This window comes from Terrapene carolina, unplaced genomic scaffold, assembly GCF_002925995.2.
Source record: "Terrapene carolina triunguis isolate 2854851 unplaced genomic scaffold, T_m_triunguis-2.0 Scaffold58, whole genome shotgun sequence".
Classification (NCBI taxonomy): domain Eukaryota; kingdom Metazoa; phylum Chordata; order Testudines; family Emydidae; genus Terrapene; species Terrapene triunguis.
This window is the reverse complement of record NW_020664409.1, coordinates 72,162,604-72,185,299: the sequence shown is the minus strand read 5'-3', so window position 1 is coordinate 72,185,299 and position 22,696 is coordinate 72,162,604. Positions and strand designations below refer to the sequence as shown.

General features: G+C 41.2%; 1 protein-coding gene across 6 annotated transcripts in view; it reads left to right on the top strand.

Annotated features, from left to right (window-relative positions):
• The window catches only part of TRIQK (triple QxxK/R motif containing), a 70,604-nt gene that overhangs the window by 6,854 nt on the left and 41,054 nt on the right, over window positions 1-22,696 (top strand). For 3 of the 6 annotated variants that reach the window (XM_029914010.1, XM_029914007.1, XM_029914006.1), the window contains 2 exons: window positions 10,454-10,612; window positions 15,153-15,233. In XM_029914010.1, coding sequence (XP_029769870.1) covers window positions 10,555-10,612; window positions 15,153-15,233 — 139 coding nt within the window. In that variant the 5' untranslated portion in view covers window positions 10,454-10,554. Of the gene's footprint in view, window positions 1-4,453; window positions 4,562-10,453; window positions 10,613-15,152; window positions 15,234-22,696 lie in introns of all 6 variants that reach the window. The other 3 variants (XM_024201832.3, XM_024201823.3, XM_029914013.1) reach the window with 2 other exon arrangements.

Below are 22,696 nucleotides of genomic sequence, written 5' to 3'. Positions count from 1 at the left end.
AATTATGATCTAAATGTGGGTAGAGTACTAAAACATAACCATATATGCAGAACAAAATAATGGAGTCAAGAATTCAGAGCACTTGCATTCTGCCACTTACTGTACACAGAAAACGTGTATTGTACAGACTGTGTTGAATTCTATGTCTTGACCATAGAAGGACTGTATAGAATTTGCACCATTTCCCTAAGTAATTTTCAAGGCTAAGGAACAGTATGTTTCTGTACTCATACAGGAAAGAGCTCAGTGCATCCACAGACTGCAGCAAATCTATCGGTCTGTTGTCAAGAGCTCAGACACCATCATTGCCATGAAATAGTTGGTAGCTAGTTGACTGGTTTTCTTGACTAGCCTTGCCCCTTTCAATCCATCCGAAATTTTGTTGCCAAAATTCTACCCACTGCTCCATTCTTATCGGTCCCTTTCAGATAATTTCACCAACGCCATTTCCTTCTATATAAAATTTACTCTCCTTGTCCTTGCCTTTAAGTCCCTGTACAATTTAACTTGTGCATATCTCTGCTTACATCTCTTTTCTCTCTATGTGCTGTTCTGGTTTTGATACCATGTCCCTCATTGTGGTATTTGAGTGCTTTCCAAGGATAAATTAAACAAACTGAATATCGTCTGTCATGAGGTTCCATTTGCAATCTTCTCCACAGAGAGAAATTTTCCAGTAGTGAATTTTTGCCTTTGTTTCTATAAAGTTGGAATATTATCGGGTGCTGTTTATGAAAGCAGAGTAGAATAAGTGTGACCTGCAGTTGGACTGTGAGTCTTGAGGCAGTTTCTGCCATCATGAGCTCCACAATCTTGGACCAGCCTCTGAGAAGTCTCTTTGGGGATGTCTACACTGCCCTGCAGTTTGGACTGAGAGTGTGACTAGCGGTGTGCACCAAAGTGCTGCTCTGTAACTCCTCTGTGTGTGGATGCTGCGGGTGTGAACTAAAAGGTTCCTACTTCACATTTATGTAATCCCCTTAAACAGAATGATCTAAAAGCGACCTAAGAACCTTTTAGTTTGCACCCACAGTGTCAACACAAGGGAGTTACAGTGCTGCACTTGGAAGCACACTGATATTCACCACTGCCACCCCGCCCCATAATCTGAACTGTGGGACAGTGTAGATGTGCCCTTAGTCCCTATAAGGATGGCCTTCACTTTTGCAGTACACCAGGGATGGGCAAACTATGGCCCGCGGTCCGGATCCGGCCCCTCAGGGCTTTGGATCCAGCCCGCGGGATTGCCCCCCTTGGCACCGTGGGCCCTGCGCCACTCTCAGAAGCGGCCGGCACCATGTCCCTGCGGCCCCCGGGAGGGGGCAGAGAGCTCTGTGCGTTGCCCTTGCCTTCAGGCACCGCCCCCCGTAGCTTCCATTGGCCGGGAATGGGGAACCGCTGCCAATGGGAGCTTTGGGGGAGGTACCTGGAGGCGCAGCAAGGGCAGCGCATGTGGAGCCCTCCGCACCCTCTACCCCCCCGGGGCCGCAGCGCTTCCTGGAGGAGCGGGGGGCCGGGGACAGGGCAGGCACGCAGGGAACTGCTGCGGGGAGCCCCGGGCCCTTTAAAGTGCCGCCGGAGCTCCGGCAGCCAGGCTCGGGTGGAGATTTAAACGGCCCAGTGCTCCTGCCGCTGCGGGGATCCCCGGGCCCTTTAATTCGCCCCTGAGCCCCGGGGCTCCCAGCCGCCTCTGCAGCTGGTAGCTCCGAGGTGATTTAAAGGCCCTGGGGCTCCCAGCCGAAGCCCAGGGCCTTTAAATCTTGAAAGGCCCCGCCTCTTCCGGTTGAGGCCACGCCTCTTCTGGTTGAGGCCACACCCCTGCTCAGGACTCTGGAGTACCAGTAAGTCTTTTAAGTTACTTTCACCCCTGTGTGGTTCATTTTGTCTTCTGATCTCTATTTGAGAACATTAAGGGTATGTCTACACAGAAGCTAGACACTTGCAGCTGGCCTGTGCCAGCCTACTCGAGCTCTTGGGGCTTGGGTTGTTTCATTGCTGAGTAGACTTCCGGGGTTGGGCTGGAGCCTAAGCTTTGGGACCCTGTCTAATTGCTGTATTGACATACCCTAACAGGTTATGATGTTTTTAATCATTTTTTAAAAAAATCCAAATTAAAACTATTCATGCACTTATTATTTCATTTACTGTGAGTAAAATATTTGTATAAGCTAATTCACTCTCCTGAATACCATACACAACATGAGGAGCACCAAAGGACCATGAAACTTTTTTCATTCATAAATCAGTTTATTTAATATTTATTGAGTTATGGTAGTTTCAGGAGAGGTGAAAAATCCATTCATTCTGAACATAGGATGGAAAGATTATCTTTTAAATCCTTTCAAAGACTAGTTTTCAGAATGGAGCTAATAATTCAGTTTTGCTGAAGTGTTACAATTATCTCCATGTGTATTGAAATATTATTTGCTTCTGTCATTTGTAACTTGCTTTCAGCCTTTACCCATTTTTTCTATGTACCAAGTGAGACAGAGGTTAAAAAAATATCAAAATAGGAAAGGTTAAGGAAAATCAAAATAGGAAAGGTTGGTCACCAGTTTTGTTGATCATTATTACAGATGGTGGTGATGTGACATTTCATCATACTGTGGTGATAGGATTCACCAAAGAAACAAATTTGTCTGACTTCCAGCTTTTGGCTGGAGGCTTTATTTATTTTGGTATTTTCTCCAGATCTCCCAGCCTCCAAGTTATGGTGGGCTGCCAGGATGGGCAGGTCCAGTTACTGAGACTCTCACTTCTCCTTCCACTATCCCGGACAATCGCTACATTAAAATGAAGTTAAGATTGAGTATATGTATCAGTAATTCAGGATCAGTTTGTTAAAGGGAAATTGTAACTATCCCCAAATCAAACATTCTAAATGCAGGAAATTCAGAATGAAGCTTACACTTAAATCCAAATATTTTAAAGTTTGCACCCAAGCAAACTAAACTTTGACCTATTGGGACCCTAGGATGGGGGGCAAATGTGCTGCACTTCCCTAAGCCGGGGAAAGGGAGAAGACGGGTTATCCTTGGCTTTTAGCAGAGTAGAGAGAGTTGTGCTGCCCCTTAGTTAATACTTGAGCAGAGCAAAATAACATTTTTGATACCATGGAGTAAGATACCAATGAAATAACATGATTCTCTATTTAATACATGAATTGTAAAATCTTAAGTTATTATAAGTAGAGTGCTTAGAAGAATGTAGTTAATTTTGAAATTTGAGATGTACAACCTATAGCATGGTAATTTTAATTTAAATGATTCCCTAGCTCATCAAAGGAAATAAAAGGTGAAGGTGTGGATGTTAAGGATCAAAGTGGGAATGAAAGTGCCTATATTCAACCATACTGCAGACTGTTTGCTGTTGATATCTTGAATCACTGAGGCAGAACAAATAATTGATTCTAGTCATTCCTCTTGACTCAATAAACTTTTAACTTGCACAGTAAAAGTGCATGCTTTATTTTCATGTTGTATAAGAGTGACAAATGCCTTTGCTCTCCTTATCTACCCTCAAATCACAATCAACATAGTACAGCATCTGTGTTTGCTTTTAATGCTGCTTGTATATACCAAATACTGTACATAATAGGTCACATTATTTTAAAAAAAAGTTAGCATTACATATCACATGTAGTCGTATATATCATATAATTTTTCTTCCAGAGAGAAACCCCCACCAGTTCTTCATTTTTGTGTTGTGATGATGAAAACCATATATAATATTATCTGATTTTATATATCTTAATGGAAAATTATAGAATTTAAGGTAAATTTAAAATAACGATCTTGAAAATAAGTAATATTAATATGTTAGCCATGTTGTGTTCATTTGTTGGCATTCTTTCCATCTTCTAGTTCTGAGAGATGCTTCTGATCTTTATTCAAGTAGATAATCACCCCTCTAGAGCAGGTATAAAGACAGTGTTTTGTTTGTAGTTTGTACATCTAGAAGGCTAACTGCCACACAATGGGAGGCATTAAAACCCTCTGCAGTATGTTTGCCTGAGAGGGTTTCCTTCTTTTAGTGTCAGAAGGGTAGAGATTCTTTTTTGATTGCAGACATTCGTATTTTTAAGTGAATATAATATATTACATTGAACAGAAGTCTAAATTTTTAAGATATAGGATAGCTTGTATTGAGAGCCCCATCAGAACATATACTGAGAGCCCAGTAAGAAAAAGAATGTTACTGTTGCTTTCTCTATCATATCAGACTTAGGCCCGCGTGCAGCAAAGCATTTAGATACATACATAACTTGGGTAATCCTACTAACTCCAGTGGGAATACTGACATGCTTAAATTAAACATATGTTGAAGTTCTTTGCTGGATCTGGGGTATGTGTCTGACAATAACAAGCACTGGAACTTTATTCATGTAAACTCAAATTCAAATTTTTATCCATATAAATGAGATGGGGTAAAATCCTCCTTTGTGTGATTGCAGAGTCCGTATGTTTTGTGGGGCTTTGTGAGAAGAGATACAGAAACCCAGGTAGACTTCCCCTCTTCCACATGGAACCAAAGTCTTTGACTACTTATATGCAAATGCCATGTAAGTAGCATATTTTTATTGGATATATTAAATGAAGTACTATGAAAAAGGCATTTTAATATGCTACAATCAGTACACTAATAAAACATTATATATATATATAAAATGTTTTATTAATGTACTGATTGTAGCATATTAAAATGCCTTTTTCATATATATATACACACACACACACAAGTATAGATAGATATATGATATGTTATATAATATACTATTGCACATGAAACAGATACTTCCTTTCTACGTGGACTTCCTCCATGAGTAGCTATTTCCCCATACCTAAAAATGGTTATCTTTTCTAGTGAAGGCATTAATATTTTCAGTCTTGAATCTTAAAATTTTGTTCAGATGAAAGTCCATCTTTACATCAAAATCTATGTAAATTCCAGAAAAACCAAAGCTCAATGAGGCCTTGATGTGGGTTGCAGCTCCCAGGTGCTATTAAATGGATGCACAGGGGCTCTTTGGGGGGTTCTGGGTTCAGGAGGAATGGGATTCTGAAGGGGGATCCAGGTGAAGGTGGTTGGGGCTCAGCGGTGTGGGAGGATGGGACTTGGCAGAGAGGGTCTGGGTGTTGGCGGAGTGGGCCTTGATGGAGTGGGGTCTGGGTGCAGCTGGTTGGGACTCGGTGGGGTGAGGGTCCAGGTGTGGGAGGCTCATCAGGGTGATCTGGGTGCAGGGGGGTGGGACTCATCCAGTTGGGAGTTCGATTGCAGGGGCTCAGCGGGGGATGATCTGAGTTGAGAGGCATGGGACCGAATGCAGGGGGGAGTGTCTAGGGTGTTGGGGCTTGGCCAGCGGGGTCTGGGTATGGGGAGGATCCAGATGCACAGGGGTTGGGCAGAGGGGGAGCAGCTCCCTGTACAGTGACCCCTCCCCCTGTGGCTGAGGAGCGATGTGGGCAGGAAGTGGTTAGCGTGTGTGTGTTGTGTGCGCGCGTGCGCAAAGCTTCTGGGAGTGGGTCTGACCTGGCCCTGACCGCTCCTTGCATGGGACGACAAAGTCCTGTCCTTCCCCAAGCCCAGCTGGGACTAGCAGCTGAGCCTGGGTAGGAGCCACCAGCTGGGGCATCCCCAGCCCCTCCTTCCACGGAGATTTATCTCTCTGCCGGCTGCTCCGGGTGCACAAAATGATGTGCCTGCGCAGCTGGGGAGGGGCATGTGACCGCTCATGCAGCTTTCCTTTGCTTCTCCCATTAGAAGTAATTTTTCTGTGTGGGACATGAATTCTGAATACGCACAGTGGCACAGAATTCCCCCTGGAGTAATGACTTCAGTGGGAGTGGAAACAAGCCATTTATTTTTGTACAGATGTCCCCTTTTTTTATCAAATTTGAACATCTTGATTTAAATCCTACCAGGATTGTATTTTAATTAAAATCATATTTTTTCTCACATGATCAAAATCATATTTTTAATCCTTGTCTTTAGTATTAGGTGTTTAATAAAATATTTTAAACTCTTTGAAGAATCAAAATAAAAATATTTGATACTTAATTTGTTTTTCATTTGTTGTGGATTTTGAAATGAATTAAGGAATATAGAACATTGAGTTGGGGTGCTGTGTATTTGTGCCAGTCCTATTAGGTAAAATCAGAATTGCTCTACTGTGTGCGATAGGCACAATATTACTAACAGATAATGGAGTTTCTCCTTTGTCTGAAGTGTTAGGTGCCTGTTTGAAAGCAATAGGATATGAGTTCTAGTTCTGTTGCTGCCATGAAGTTCTGAGTTGTTAGTGACAACAGCTGTGACTTTTAGTTGACCATGAGGTTTGTTTTAGCACTTCGTTCTGTTGTCCTTATTTCATGTATAAAATTTTATGTCACTAGCAATGTTTTCCCACTGTACTTATGGATCATTATGGCCTCCCTCCTTTGGCTAATTTAACTCTATTAAAAAACCGTGGTTATTCGCTGACTATGCAACTTATTGACAAAAGACCTATTTAAAGTCCATTCAAGTCAGTGGAACTCTTTCCATTGACGTGTATAGATTTTAAATCAGACTCGGAGTTATAGACTGAGTTAAGACTTTCAGCTGCCTTTATAGTTTGAAAACATAGGCCTACATTGCATAAAAAAGTGTGCTTGCCTGTTTGTGGCATCCATTTGTAGTACATGCAGACGGATAGCTACATGTATAGATATTCAGTTACCCATTATGAGTGTATCCATATTGATGCATGTGTAAATTAGACTTAGATGCTAGTGTCTGAAAATTTGGCCCATAACATTAGCATTCTGCAGGGAGTCCTTTCAGTCACAAATTCTTAATTTCTCTTCTGTCAAATTATTAATTACATTTCAACCTTTAATTATCTTTAATGTTCAAAAATACTATATACTAATATTTAAACAACTTTTATAGTTAAAGAATCAAAACACATTATTCAATACAAAGTCTCATTTTCATGGAATTTTGCATGCATGCAGCTATTGGTACGTACAGTGGAACCTACTTAAGATGTTATTATTGTTATTAATCATTCATATAGCACCATAAATGTACAAAGCACAGTGCCATGTGCTTTATAGTCCCTATATTTATTTTTTATTAATTTTTTTAGTCATTCACAATATGTTTCTGTTCCATTAATGAAAGAGACTGTATGATCCCTTAGATGGCCAGAATAATATTTTTTGAAATTCCCATGAACAGTAAAACAGAAATGTATTTCAATAGTAGTGAGTTAAATTCTCTCATGGTCAGATCTTGAATGGATATTCAAAAAGTTCTTTGTCTATAACTGTCATTAATTGTCAAAATCAGAAATATATTATTGACAATGGAGGGTAATAGAGGCAACTTATTCATCTCAGATAGTGATCAGGATGTGATAGAACTGGAGGAAAAGAGATAAAGCACTCCTCTTGTGGTGCAAGCCCTCAAAGTGTGAGGAAAGAGAGGGGAAAAAAAAGACCAAGGAAAAAAATTGCCCTTTAAAAACCCGAAAACAAACTAAGAAACAAAATATTATTCAAATCACTTGTACATGATTTTTTCTTAAAAAGCATCTTTTGTAGAAGCTGAGAACTGGGAGAAAGCTCACATTGATTTCTAATGACCTGAAACTACTCCTTAAGTCTTTTTTAGCAATATCTAAAAGAACAGTGACAAACTCCTTTAGATAGTTTTTAAATGGTATATAGTCATTAAAATTTCAGGAACCTACACAGGATTTAGAGTATGTACAGCACTTTATGATTGTGCAGAATTCAGGTTAAATAAAGAAACACAAGAAAGGGGGCTCGATCCTGCACCAACTGACATTAATGAAATTTTGCTATTGAGTACAGTGGAAGCAGGAATGAGCCCATACTTTGTTAAACGGTGTGCATTATTTTGGGAAATAATAGATATATTTATGAGTGAAATATTTCTGTTTTAAATAGGGGTGACAATTTTCGCTTCAAAGTATTTCATGAGTCAGAAAGGTTCCAGACTTTTTCCTTTTAGAAATCTGATCTGATGGTTACGTTTGAAACCATTCCTGCAGCAAGATTCATAAATAATAAATATTATCTCTTATTAATCCATATTTTAGCTTAACTCTGGCTCATAGCAAGCTACTTCCTCAGGGAATGGAGAATTCTTTACACGGGAAGGTGATGAGCCACAGCCCCCAAGGAATTAAATTGTGAAAACAATCTTGGTTTCGTACATGCTAATATAGATCTGTTATTCCCCTTCCACATTTATCACAACACATTTTAAATTGTGGCTGATCTTTTGTGCAAATAGCTGTCTTATTAGACATTGCGGCTGTATGTGCTAATGTCTCTATGGGTTTCTCGGGAGTTTGCTATCTAACCATCAAAGCAGTAGAAATGAATGATGATTACTGCATGGCTTTGAAGAACAAAGAAAAGTCACAGCATTTTAGAGGTTCTAGATGCCTGAGTCAGTGACAGTTTGAACCACACAGATGAACAGGAATGTCTCTGTGGCTCATATTAAGTAGGCCAAATATATATTTTAACTACTGGGAAATAATTTTTCTGCACTCTTGTGTTTTATTGGCAGTACTAAAACTGCAAGCTTCTTTCACAGCTAACATTTTGTTACAAAACATTACTAGGCTATTGAAAATGCAAAAGGCAAGTCAAACATTGTTTCTAACAGTGGAATAAAGTAAACCAAAAACTAGATTTTTGCTGCATAAAATTTTGTATTATCTACTTTGTTAGTTGAAATATTAACTTTATTTTCCATTACTGTTGCCATGGTGTAAGCTGGGTTATGATTTTACAGGCAATAGGGGCAAGGGACTGAAAAAAAAAACAAATGTAATACTTTTCCCGTAGTTTCATTCAGCTTAGTATATGCTATAGATACCTAAATGTGGGTTATTTACTGAGTTAAATGTACTTAGTATATGAAAATCTTCAGTGATATTAATTTTGACCTGCATTAAAAGTGCAGCAATGTTAATTTGTATATTTCTGTTCCTCTTGAACACATTTAAAGTATTCACTGATTTTGAAGACTCAGTTTCATTCTAAATCTTCTGGGTCATACCTTTAAGATATAGGGCCTGTTTCTACTGTTAAAGGCAGTAGAAATTTTGCCATTGGCCAAATTCTTCAGTTATTTACATGAGTTTAAATCTGGAGTAACTCCCCTTAAGTTAATGGAGTTACTCTGTATTTGCACTAATGTAATGGGTGCTGATTTCTGGCTAGTACTGTCAGCAAAAAAGCAGAATTGGGCCCCAAATGACCAAATGGACAAACAGTGAAAATAATTGCTGTATTGTTTGATGCATGAATAAGCCCCGGGGATAATTCCTGGGACTGTGCTTTGAACCTGGCTTGAAAACAGTTATGCCATTGACAAACTTGTCTTGGTGGTTTAATATATATTTTTTGCACATGGATTTAAAGCCAGATTTTGGTTTTTGGAATAGAGGGTGAAATTAATCCATTTCCAGCATCCCACTGCACCAGGTAAACCACGTGTTGTTACTTGGTGGAGAGAGAAACATACAGAGGGAGCAGCTGTATACAGCATCTTAGCACCTCTTATATAACACACAGCTGGTGTGTTTGGGATCATCTGGAAGGGTTATTGGAACCATGATTGTGTGGATCTAGTAGAGAAAAGTGATACCAACATGTGAAGAAGCTGTGATTATTAGTGGGAATAGCAGCCTCAGAGGGACTGTGTGCAGCTCCCCAGCCTGCATGCAAGTTGGGAGGTAGATTCTAATCTGCTCCAGTCTATTTGGAGTTCCCTATACAAAAGGTTGATTAATTAGACTTGGAAGGTAATGGGTGAACTTCATCCTTGCTGTTTTAATTTTAGAACATCTGTAAGTTTTGATGCATTACTCTTAAAGTTTAAAAAATAATGTTAATAGAGAGAGAGTGCATTTAGATTCTGGAGACCTGAGTTAGGTTGTAAATTTGTAGTCCCCATTTGTGCACATCCCAATTACTACACATGTATAATATGATCTGACTTGTCATCTCTGGTCAAGAGAAACCTGGAATTGGAATAGCAAGTGTGAGGACTAAGGTACCTCAGTTCTGGACTGAGCTGCAATCCAGGAAAATCCATGCAGTTCCCTCTCCAGAATTTTCTCTGAATTCATCTGTTTATTCCCTGCATTGGAAGAAATGAGTTAGACCCACACTTCTTGCTGATCCCCAAACACGTGCGTGGATCTTGGCTATCATCCTGGGATAGAGGGCCATTCATGTGGAGTCCTGGCATTTCTGCAGTAGCTCTGCATCCCCTGGTGTGGCTCTCTGACAGCATGGCACCGTCAAGGCTCCCCAATGACTGTTCTTGAGACTCCCCTTTAAGAGCAAGGAGAATTAATATAAGAAATATAGGAAAATTAATACAGGCTCTGACAGTATTTATTCTCCTCTGGTTTTGCTGCTAGGTGAAGTTGGAGGACAATCAAAGTGACTCCACCTACTATCCACCCTTTCCTCACTTGGCGATTCCTAGAACTATGGAGAGGCTTCTCTGGGTGGTAGGAGAATGGGGCACAGCTTCTGTGAAGGCAAGCAGACTCCCCCTTCTACTTTGGATGGGGGAGGTAAGTGCACGGGAGGCCTCTTCATGTGGATCTCACAAGCACAGTCTGGCCCTATATCTGTATGAGCCTGCACATTGTCTTCTCTTTTACTAGCTTATATTCTTGGGCACCCAGATTCTGTGGGGATGGGCATAGTAGAAATCTGAATAATAGCAGACTTTAAGTTCAGTCAGTGATTTATCGAAGAAAAATAGTTATACTAAAAGTGATTTCAACTATACCAAGGTTCATATTGGATGGCAGCTTGTTTTGTTATAATTTCTTATACTGTGTTTATTTTATTGTTCAAACTAATGAGTTCTGTAATATTAATAAACCAAATCATAGAAAAAGAGTACTTTTAGAATTCATCTTATAGTGTTTGTAATATTGATGATTAGTTCCACTATTTTGTTGTTGTTCTTTGAATGATTGTACATGAACATTCTACTGTAGGTGTATGTGTGCTCCAGTGCACAGTTGTTGGATAATTTTTTCCCTTAATGGTACACATCAGCTGGCATGAGCGCCTTGCGCTGCCTAATGTATTACATGCAGGCATAAAGGGCAGAGCCACCCCAAGTTCCTTCCTACCCCCAAGACAGTTGTTGAAGCTCCCATTTTTATCTCTTCAAGTCCCTTCTTTTTGTTGTAAATAGATAGTAGTATCTATCTATTTTTGTTAATGGTCTGTAGTTTAGTTAGTGTAGTTTAGGTAGTGTAGCTTTATTTAGTAGTTTAAAAGTTTGTCACCGATTCCCAATTTGGTCCTACTCCAAGAGCTACGCTGTGCTCTCCAGGCTTCAAAGCTTGCCACTCTTGTGGCAAACCACTGCCAATTAGTGACCAATTAGTGACCCAGCTGCTTTAAGTGCTTGGGGGAGGCCCACATGAGTGACAGATGCAGAATCTGTAAGGGTTTTAAGCCCTGATCCAAAAAGGACAGGGCAGCCAGGTTTAAGTACATGTTGTTGATATCAACACTCTGCCTTCCATTGAACCATCCACCCCACTCTGGGTGCTGAGCTCATTGGTCAACTGTGTTCCTCCGGTCTTGCTGGTACCAATAGGTCAGTCAGTTTTGTTGGTGCCAAAGAAGAGTTACCGCAAGTCAAACTTGGTACCAGGTACCTCAAGAGCAGAGACAAAGCAGTCAAAGGACTTGGGGGCGTGCTCTAAAAGGAGGCACTCTGGTGCATACATCAAAACAGGGAGTTCATTGATTCCAGAGCCAACTACAGGCCTGTTGAGATTAACTCCTGAAGTGCCATCAGCGTTATCACCTCAGACTTCGGTACAACAGGACCAGAACACTTTCCCGGTACTGTTTACTCCCAAAGCATTTTCAGTTGTGAGAGGGTTGTTGAATCTCTCAGTACCACTTTCGCTGGCAATGCAAGAGTGTTGCCTGGCGCCCAAGGTACCAACACTCATTCCTTCACCTCTGCACCATGTGGGAACATGGGATGCAGCAGTTAGTGTTCCGTTCAAAATGGTACCGTTGAGGGGGAAGTCGCAATGATCTCGGCAGCACCTCCTTCTCCAGATTCTGCGCTTACCTCTCCAGTATCGATAGCTCCTCCTTTGTTGACATTTCTTCTCCCTTGGATTCTGAAGTGAGTTCCTATGTGTCTTAGCCTAGACATATCCACCAACCTGCATCCAGTACCTGGATTCAGCCTCAATTCCAGCATGATGCTTACTGAAAGGATCCTTGGGCCTCACTAGAAGAGACGTCCACTACCACTCTGTGCCTCTGGCTGCATTCTTCAAGACCTTACTTTGATGTGTTTGCCAAGAGCAGATACCAGTTCTAAGAGTGTCTTCTTTCCCTTCTCCAATTTTTGCAAACCACTCACAAAATTTGTTTGGGCTCACTTCACAATAGATTGGTAGGTTTTTAACATGGTGGAAGTGCAGTAATCCCTTCCCTGTCCCTTTTCAGGGACCTCTCTCATGAAGCCATGTTGTTGTGCGAGACATTTTTTGGCCCATGTTAGATGAACTCGGCCTGCTGATCAACATGGAGAAGTCCATCCTATCTCTGGTTCAAAAAACAAATTTATTGGAGTTACGTTTGAGAGAGCTATGGGGCTGGTTGGCCGAAGTGTATTTAATTGAGGAAGCATCATGGACATGATAGTTCACATTCCAAATTGAATCTTATTCTCCGTAGATTGGTGGATAGATCCTGCCAACATTTTCAAGGGAGTTCCCTTTGCCCGGCCTCAACAATCTCTCATCTTAGTCATGGATGCCTCGGACCAGCATACTAGTTGTGGAGGGGTGGGACTCATTTGGGTCTGCTACAGACACAAGATCTCTGGTCTTCCCAAGATCTCAGTCTGCATATAAATGTCAGGGAGTTGCAAGCTATCTGGTTAGCTTGCATGGCATTTCTTCCACAAATCAAAGGAAGGGGTTTGTTGGTTATGACCAATGATACAGTGGCCATGTTTTATGTAAAAAAACCAGGAGGAGCCTGATCTTCACTGATGTCATTTAGCAGTTCTACTTTGGGCCTTCTGCATTGCCAATTCCATAATCCTGAAAGGAGCTTACCTTCCACAGATCCACAATACATTGGCAGATCGCTTAAGCAGGCTGTTCATCAACCACTGCAAGTGGTCCCTTCACGCAGATGTAGCAAGGTCCATTTTCCAGCTTTGGGGAACTCCACAAGTGGATCTGTTTGCAACAAAAGACACCAAAAATGTCACCAGTTTTGCTCCCCAGTGGGCCACTGTCCAGGTTCATTGACAGATGTGTTTCTACTGTCGTGGTCAGATGAACTCGTGTATGCTTTTCTTCCCATTCCTCTCCTGCTCAAAGTTCTGTGCAAAGTTAAGCAGAACAAGTCTCATCTTATGCTGAGGGATGGCCCTGTCAACAATGGGGGGGATGGCCCTGTCCAACACTGTTTTTTAGAGCTATTGAACCTATCAGTTAGTCCCTCATTGTCATTCCTGCTACACATGGACTTGATTTTACAGAATCAGGGTCATCTCCTCCATCCCAATTTGCAGACCCTTCTCCTGATGACTCGGAGGCTTTGTGGCTAATGACTGCAGAGAAGCCCTGTTCTAGGGTTGTTCAAGAAGTGCTGCTAAATAGTAGAAAACCATCAGCTAGGAGTACTTACTTGGCTAAATGGAAGAAGTTCTCTGTCTGGGTCAGAATGAAAGGAGCTTTTCTGGTCTTAGTCCTGTATGTGCTGAACAGAAACAATCTTCTGCCCCTAAAACACTTAAGCATTGGCGATTAGTTCAATCAGAGTACATTTAGTGGCTTTCTTAGCCTTCCACCCGCCTGTTGATAACCATTCTCTTTTTTTAGCCTTATGTCTGTAAGATATTTAAAGGGCCTGGATAGACTGTTTTCACAGGTGCAAAATCTTGTTCCCCCACGGAGCTTGAATCTAGTCTTAGAAAAACTGATGGGTCGCCCCCTTTGAACCGCTAACGGCATTCTCCCTGTTGCACCTTTCTGTAAAGGTGGCATTTTTAGTGGCTGTTATGTCACTCGGGGGAATTGAGGGCATTGGTATTAGGTCCTCCATATACAATTTTTATACAGACAAAGTTTGCATTTGTCCCCACCCAAGGTTTTTTCTCAAGGTGGTTTCCAGTTTTCAAATTAACAAAGCAGTCTTCTTACCAACCTTCTTTCCAAAGCCTCATGATCATAAAGGTGAGGAGAGGCTTCATACTCTAAATATAAGAAAAGCTTTAGTTTTTTTTTATCTAGAACAGACTAAACCTTTTAGGTCTTCGACACAACTGTTCACAGCATGGGTGGACAGAATGAAGGTCTGTCCTGTATCCATCCAAAGAATCATATTTTGGATATCTACTTATGTTACCAGTTGGTGAATGTGAAGCCTCTGGATAGAGTGTTGGGTCATTTGACTAGATCCCAAGCAGCACCTGGCCCACGTTCCCATATTAGACATTTGCAAAGTGATAACCTGGTCGTCATGACATATGTTTGCCTCTCACTATGCTATCTCTTTGACAGTCTAGAGACATTGCTAAGTTTGGACAAGTTGTCCTGCAGTTGGACTGCTTTTGAGTCATCTGTGCTATCACTTGAAGAAGAAGAAATGGATACTAACTTTTCCATAACTGTTGTTCTTCAAGATGTGCACATGTCCATTCCATGACCTGCCCTTCTTCCCCTCTCCATTGGAGTCTTTCCGATAGGAAGAAGCTGTGGGAAGTCAGTGATGGTTCCACACTTTATGTCTGCACGAGGCAGCAGAGGGTGATCGTGCTGCCCCAATGGGTACCGCTAAGGGAAAAATTCTGACAGCTGTGCATTGGGGTAGGGTACACATACGCCTACAGCTGAGTAGACGTGTGCAACACATCTCAAAGAAAAACAGTTACAGAAAGGTTAGTAACCATTTCTACCATGTATAGGTTTATTCCTTTTGTATGTAATTTAGATAACTATTTTACTTGTGTAAAGACTTTCTATGACATGCATAGAATTCATTGGTTTGTTTAGATAATTCATTATTTAAAAATAATGTGATTCTTCCCCCCCCTTCCTTCCTTAGTGGTTTTGGACTCAAAAAGGATGGGTAGAAAGGATGCGTCTGCCGCAAGAATTCCTGTTGAGCAATACAGGAAACAAATAGGTAAGGAATACAGATTAATGTCTCCTTTTGGGATGCATCTTGTGTACAATGTTAAGGGCCAGCCCATTCAGCAAAGACTTCTGACAGAAGAAAAAATGTATAATTTTAAAAGAAAACTGCATTGTGACATTTCACTCCATATTCTTTATGAAAATATGCTTATGATGTGAATATGACATAACTGAGATGTACTTTATGCAAGATGGGTTTTGTAAGATATCATTGGAAAGGTTATAATTTACTGAATGTGATTATTCAATTTGTATGCCTGTATCATTTCTGTATCTGAAGTTAGGAATATTGACTATGTATCTGTATTTCAACTATGCTATTTTGGGTGATGCCCACTGCTAGCACTTCAGGTACAACAGTGGAAAAGCCAGACAGGGCTTGATGACCCATCAGCGAGGACAATGAACTGTGAAAAGGCTTGGCCTTCTTGCAGACGCTCCATACTGCCACTGACTCCTGGACGATGTGATACTACAGTGTCAGGTGGTCTTGTCACCTGATACTAAACGTTACCTGGGACTTCTTGTAACTTTCCACTGGAAGGGATTGGGGTGGGGGGTCAAGTTTGGGAACCAAAGGATTCCCACCTTATGTAGATCCTATTTAAGGTTGGGGAGGAAAGTAGATGGGACTGCTCCTCTCCATGGCCTGTCTGCCCAAGAAGAAAGACTGCTAAAGCCACCTGAAGTGAAGGCAAGGGGGGGAGTCCAGACTGATGCAGGGGTCCAGTCTGAAAAGGAATATAACTGGAACTCCAATTTACATTTGGTAACCTGTTTTTTTAAGTATATTGAGCTTAGCTTGCATATTTTGCTTTATTTGGTCAGTAATCTGCTTTGTTCTGTCTGTTATATCTTATATTCACTTAAAATTCACCTTTTATAGTTAATAAACTTATTTCTTGTTTATAATATAACCCAGTTTATGTAATTTCTAACTGGATGGGGGACAAGAAGTTGTGCATATCTCCCTCCACATTACTCATACCAATATCCCTTTTAAGATTCCTAAATTTTACTTTATATGTTTCAGGGGTAATCTGAAAACTTTGCAAAACAGTATCTTCAAATTTACAGTAGTCGAAAGCATCTTCAATAGGCATTCCATTGAATACATTTTGAGCTTTACCAGTTAATTTCACAGTCAGGGTAGGAACTCTCTTATCAGGGATTTCATGTATTACACACAGCCTTTCGAAGGTAGTCAGTTATTCAGCAATATCATCGTCCTCGCTCTATGCAGGACATAAGTGTTCCCATTTTTGGATTTTTGGAGTGATGGGTGGGGTAGGGGGCCTCTGGTTCTGCTTCTCTAGCAGGTCCAGTTGGTGTTTTCACTCTCTTTTTCTTCTCACTCTCTTTTTCTTTTATCTCCAGTTCTTTCCATTGCAATAATCTCTGGTGCTCCCTCTCCTTTTCTGCAGACTGCAGCCTGAAAAGCTCCAACTTCGCAGTTGCTTCACTGCTTTCACTCATTTTCCTGCTCTTCTGTGCCTACTTCTCTTTCCCAAAATAAGCAAACAGAAAATAACAAAACTGTGACCTCCTCCTGACAGTTCTTAGCCACTGCACTTAAGACTCACTTAAAATCACAAATATCAGTGCTTAAAGTGTGAACTCCACTTGGAGTGAGTAACAAGCTGCACATACACCCTGCTCGCTGCGCCACTGTGATGTTCCCCTCTGGTGTTATCTGGACTGGTGAGCTGCTAGGCCACTCCAATCCTTGACTCTGGGAGCCAGCCTTACCCTGCTCTGCTGTGAGAACCCCCACTCCTGGGCTGTTCACGCACAGCCCCTGGCATGTAAGCTGCTCCTTGGATTGTGCAACTGAATGACACTAGCCAATATCTCCGGTCCCAGACACAACCCTAGGAACCTCTGTCTTGCAGTGTCCAGTTATGCCCGCTGGACGCTGCAAGCTTATATGAGTTGGTCAGTTTAACAAAGAAATTGATATGTACCAGGCTTGTTATCCCACGGGGAGCCTCTGACACACTTCAAACCAAACGCACTGCTTCAGGTAGAATAAACAAACACATTTATTAACTATGAAAAATAGATTTTAAGTGATTATAAGTCAAAGCATAAGTCGGATTTGGTCAAATGAAATAAAAGCAAAACACATTCTAAGCTGATCTTAACACTTTCACTACCCTTACAAACTTAGATGCTTCTCACCACAGGCTGGCTGGTTGCTCTTCAGCCAGGCTCTCTCCTTTGATCAGTGCTTCAGTCGCTTGGTGTGGTGTCCGTAGATGTAGGTGGAAGAGAGAGGAAGAGCGTGTCAAACGTCTCTCCCTTTTATCATATTCTTTCTTCCTTCTTGGCTTTGCCCCCGCCCTCCCTCCAGAGTCAGGTGAGCATTACCTCATCACAGTCCCAAACTGGCCAAAGGAAGGGGGGTGATTCACTTGAGAGTCCAACAGATCCTTTTGTTGCTGTCTAGGCCTACGTCCTTTGTTCCTGTGAGGCTGGGCTGGGTTTGTCCCGTACCTGCCCTGATGAGGTGTGAACTGCCTCTTTGCTCTTGGAGAGTTTTTGCTTGGGCTTATTTTAAACCATGAGGACACATTTTCAGCCTCATAACTACATACATGAAATTATAACTTATAATATTACTGTAACAACAATGCTCAGTGCATCATGAGCCTTCCGAAGACAGCCGGCATGACAAACTTTGCATTAGATACCACACAATCATTTTACAAGGATGAACATGGGGATGCTGGGTGTTCCCCCAAGGTACAGAGCGTCACAGGGGGTGTGGGTGCAGAGGGCTCACAGGGGATGGTCTAGGTGCAGAGGTGGGGGACTTGGTGGGGGAGTCGGGGTGCAAGGAATCTGGATTCGGGGTGGGGCTCATGGGTAGGAGGTCTGGTTGGTAGGGGGGATCTGGATGCATGGGGTTGGGTGGATTGGGGGGCAGCTCCCCATACAGTGACTCCTCCCCCCACAAGTGGGGAGCAATGGGGACAGGAAGCAAGGGGTGTGTGGAACTTCCTGCAGCCAGGGGAGGTTCCTGGGGGTGGATCTGACCCAGTCCCAGCCTGTGCAGGGGAAGAGGAAGTCCCGTATCAGCCCACCCCACCCCACCCAGAACTAGCAGCTGGAGCCTGGCACGTGATAGGAGCTACTGGCTGGGGCATCACCAGGCCTGCCCTTCCCTGGCTCTGGGTGCACTGCAAATAGCAAGTGAGAGGGACAGAGTCTGACATGCATGCCTATCCCCACCCCCCGATGGTGATTTATGTCTCCCCCAGTTGCTCCCGACACCTGAACCAGATGTGCCCGCTCGAGACTGCTGCCTGGGAGGGCCGAGTGAATCAATTATTCTGTGGGGAAAGAGTAAAATATGCGGGGGACATTAAATTATGCGCTTATGCAGTGGTGCAGAATTCCCACAAGAGTAAACACTGAACTATTGGAAGTTACTGACTAAGCACCTGAGAGCAGAGTTTGTTGAAGTGCTAAACCAGCTTTTAATAGCAGTAGCCTGTTCAGCAGGTGCAGTGTGTTTTCTCTTCATTTCAGCTGGTTTAGTTCAATGACCAGTTAATTCAAAATTAAGAAACCACTTGGGAGTTGAAAAAGTAGGGAAGCTTGTTTTACTCTTCCAATCTATGAATAAAAGCTAGGTGTGAAAGGATGAAATCTTGTAGTTCTAAAATCTGGAAGGACAAGGTTACCATAAACAATCAGTTCAACTCCAGATAATACTTCCTATGTTTAATAAATCAGTTTTAAATGCAAACATGTCTAATAAACTTTTTTCTTATGGATCCAGCACCGTTAAGGTTTTATTTAATAAAAACAGATTTAATTGAATTCCAATTTATATCCAAATGCAGCTTGACATTAATTTTTCACTTTTGATTTATCATCATCTAGTAAATAAGTAAGGCACTGTTCACCATTTTTAACAATAAAAAAAATGGAAAAATTAAGAATCTAAATAAATGTAAGTTATATAATTTTTAAACAAATGTGTATAGATATAATGTATCCTCCTAGCCAGCAAAAACAAATATGAAAGTTATTGTTAGGGCTATATTTAGAGGTAAATCAACATGTTTGAGTGTTTACCAACTAACAAGAAATCAACCTTTCTTTAGGAAAATAACAAAAAAGCAAAAATTCAAAACACAATTAAAGTAGATTATTTAAATCAAGGTTTCCTGCTTCTTGATTTAAATCATGATTAAAATCAGCAATTTAAATTGCATTGATTTAAATCAGTCCACCCTGAGCATTATGAAGTGAGGTTTGTGCATTCATTTCCCAGCAGAGAGGTGTTGAAAAACGCCATTACTTGTTGGCAGTTGAATCAGAGAAGCCAGCTTATAAACTGGCATGTGGAGCCAAACTGTCTCACCAGTGGGCATGGGCCTTTCAATCAGGGTTTTGGTATATTGGTAAGACAATGGGCCAGATTCACTGAAGCTGAAGAAAGCGATGTGTAAATTAGACCCCTCATAGTCAGATTCTTTTAGAGTTTTGCGCACACACACTACCTATGTCTAAGGGAGTTGGTGTGATTTATACCTGGAGGAGCTGGAAGATGATGTAAATTAAAGTAGTGTGGGGGGCTAATTTGATTTACACATTCTTCTAGCTTCTCAGCAGGTAAATTATGCTTACATAGACTTCCTTGGGCATAGGTAGACCACATGTTAGTAGCTCTACAGGTGTCTGTTAGTGTGGAGGAATCTAATTTAGGCAACACCTCTGAATTTGGAAATATGAGTCAAAGAGAATCTAAATAACCCTAAAAGGAGTCTTAATTTGGCATAACAGACACATTGAAGGAAGAAAGTGTAAGCAACACCAAGGTAGGTTCCCACTTTTTCATACTCACTTAGGGTATCTCTACTTCGGGATAAAAATCCCGCAACTGGCCCAGGTCACCTGACTTGGGCTCACGGGGCTCTGTGTAGACATTTGGGCTTGGACTGGAGCCCATTTTTAGCCCCACAGCTTGAGCCCCACAAGCCCAAGTCAGCTCCCTTTGGTCTTTTATCCCTGTGTAGATGTACCCTGAGACTCACCTGTGCTTTGGGCCCAGAGTACTTGTAGATAAAGTCAGCTCCCCTTGTGGGGTTAAAGTAAAAACAGCAAGTATAATCATTTAAATCAGCACTTTGCAGAAGTATTTTATGCTATCCCAAGGCAACAGTATTGTGTTCCATATGTCTAACAAGCACTACCAGACCAGAATGGGGTTCTTTTAGCCCACAGCCTTTTTCATCATGTGCAGGCATGGTGCCAAAGCTGTGCTGAGTACCTCCTCATTGAGAAGAAGAGCGAACAGACGAACAAGATAATGTCAGAAAAATCCTTTTCTAGAAAGAATAAACTACTATAATTTTTGCCCTCCCTGGAGTTGATAGAAAAACTGAATACTGAAATGAACTCCACAGGGGGAAAGCTAGCAAGGTTGAATAAATTTCAAATCTAATAGAACTGAAGGTACAGACCTTAACATACTCTATCAGCAAACCAAGCTATTATTAAAAACAGTAACATATTGGAATGATGAGTAGAGTTACTAGAAAATCAGACTTGTGTCTGTAATGTATGTGTTCAAGTTATCTTGGAAGGCAAGATGGGAAAATACAGACCCCATAGCATATACTTTATGGAAAGGTTACTGTCCAAATGGCTTAATGGGAATACCAAATATGACCTGCTGAGTGGATAGAGAAAAGCTGTTGAATTCCTACGAGGAATCAGGATGAAAGGAACAACTTGGAAGTACTATTTTAGTACTCTTCATGGAGAGAGACTGATCTTGGCTGTAGCAAAAATAATAAAGGAGAGAAGACATTTATCTTCCCTGGCCTTAACTCTGCCACTGGGGGGGAAGAATGGAGAAAAATTAAGGAGAATTTCATGGCATACCATATTAAGCACCTCTGCTTTTCCCAGGTAAGCTCAGGCAATTTTCAGTAAGAGTGGGTATGCTTCATAGGACTAGGAGAACATGAGCTGACTACTGGAAAGAATTTATCAGAGAGTTCTGATTTTGCTCTCATGCTAGAATTGAAGAACATAATCATGAATTCAACAGGCTGTTTCCTTTTGCTGAAATGAATAGGAAATTCATGCTGAGAGACTGGGAGGGAAAAAAGACAAATTCCCGTGGTAACTATTAACCTTTGTCACTCGACCTTTATGGTTTCAGCACAAAATAGTAAAACTATTAAAGTAACAGAGGTTAAAGAATCAAAAATGTGCTTATTGTCAAAGCATCACTTTTAGCATTGTTTTATTTTTTTTAAACTGCTGGATAAATTCCTATTTATTGTTGCTACTATGTTTATAGAAATGTAACATTCATAGACCAGTTGACAGGTACAATATGTGTCCTCTTGGGATATCCCTAGTTGTACATTTTAGACTGGAATTTCCCATTTAACTTAGTCTCAATTGTTACAACATGTCCAGCTGCTAGCAATAGGATGTGACCCAGGTATTCCTGACATCATAGGTTTAATGGTGATGATCGGAAATTTGGTGCATATTAAGTACTTGCAGTGGTCAGCAGTCTTAGGACAGCAGAGAGAACAGTTTTGCTAGTCATAAACTGCAAGGGAGCATAGGTAGACACCTATTTTAATAACCAAATATGATGCAGTTTGTGAATGGTAATTTGTAATGTATACCAAAGGTTTCACAACTGGGTTATGTTAGTACTTTGTGAGCAAGGTTATTGGAACATTTTCCATTTCAGTCCAACACTGTTACTCCGAACTGAGCTCTCAAATGAAATGAAAAAATGTCCTTTGTATGGGATAGTTCTGTTATACCCCTCTCTAGTCAAAGGAGAGAGCAAAAAAAGGGAGGGGGGGAAAGATAAGCTTCCAAAATATTTCTGCATTTTGATATATGCTATATTTTCTTAACCAGCATGTGCAAAACCTGATATTTCTGAACACTGATTTTTGGAATGCACAAGAGCATTCGTCATTTTCTGTTGGCTCCTTGCCTTGTTCACTATGCACCATACAACTTCTGCAGTGAATTACATCAATCTTATTTATGATGCACCATGCAGCTGTGTAGAGTATGAGCAGGGGTGCTCAAGGCTTTCAGGTCACTACATAACTGTGCTATCTCCACTGTCTAATGTGTTTACTGAATGAGGCCGGGGCTTCGGCACAATAAATTGAATATTATCATGTAATGAAAATCTGTGTTATAATACAGACTTGAGGGGCAGAGTTAAGACTGTGCAACTTTTAACTCTCATTTCCTGACTTTTGAGTGCTTGTATTTGCAACTTTAATGTCCCTTGAATATATATAGATATTGGTAAGGAATTTCCTATGATTTTTATAAAGAAAAGTAAAGAGAGAAAGAAATTCGACCATGCTACTGTTTGCTAGATAATGGTGAAATACCCTGTCATAACTATGAAGGGAAGGGTAACAGCTCTCTGTGTACAGAGAC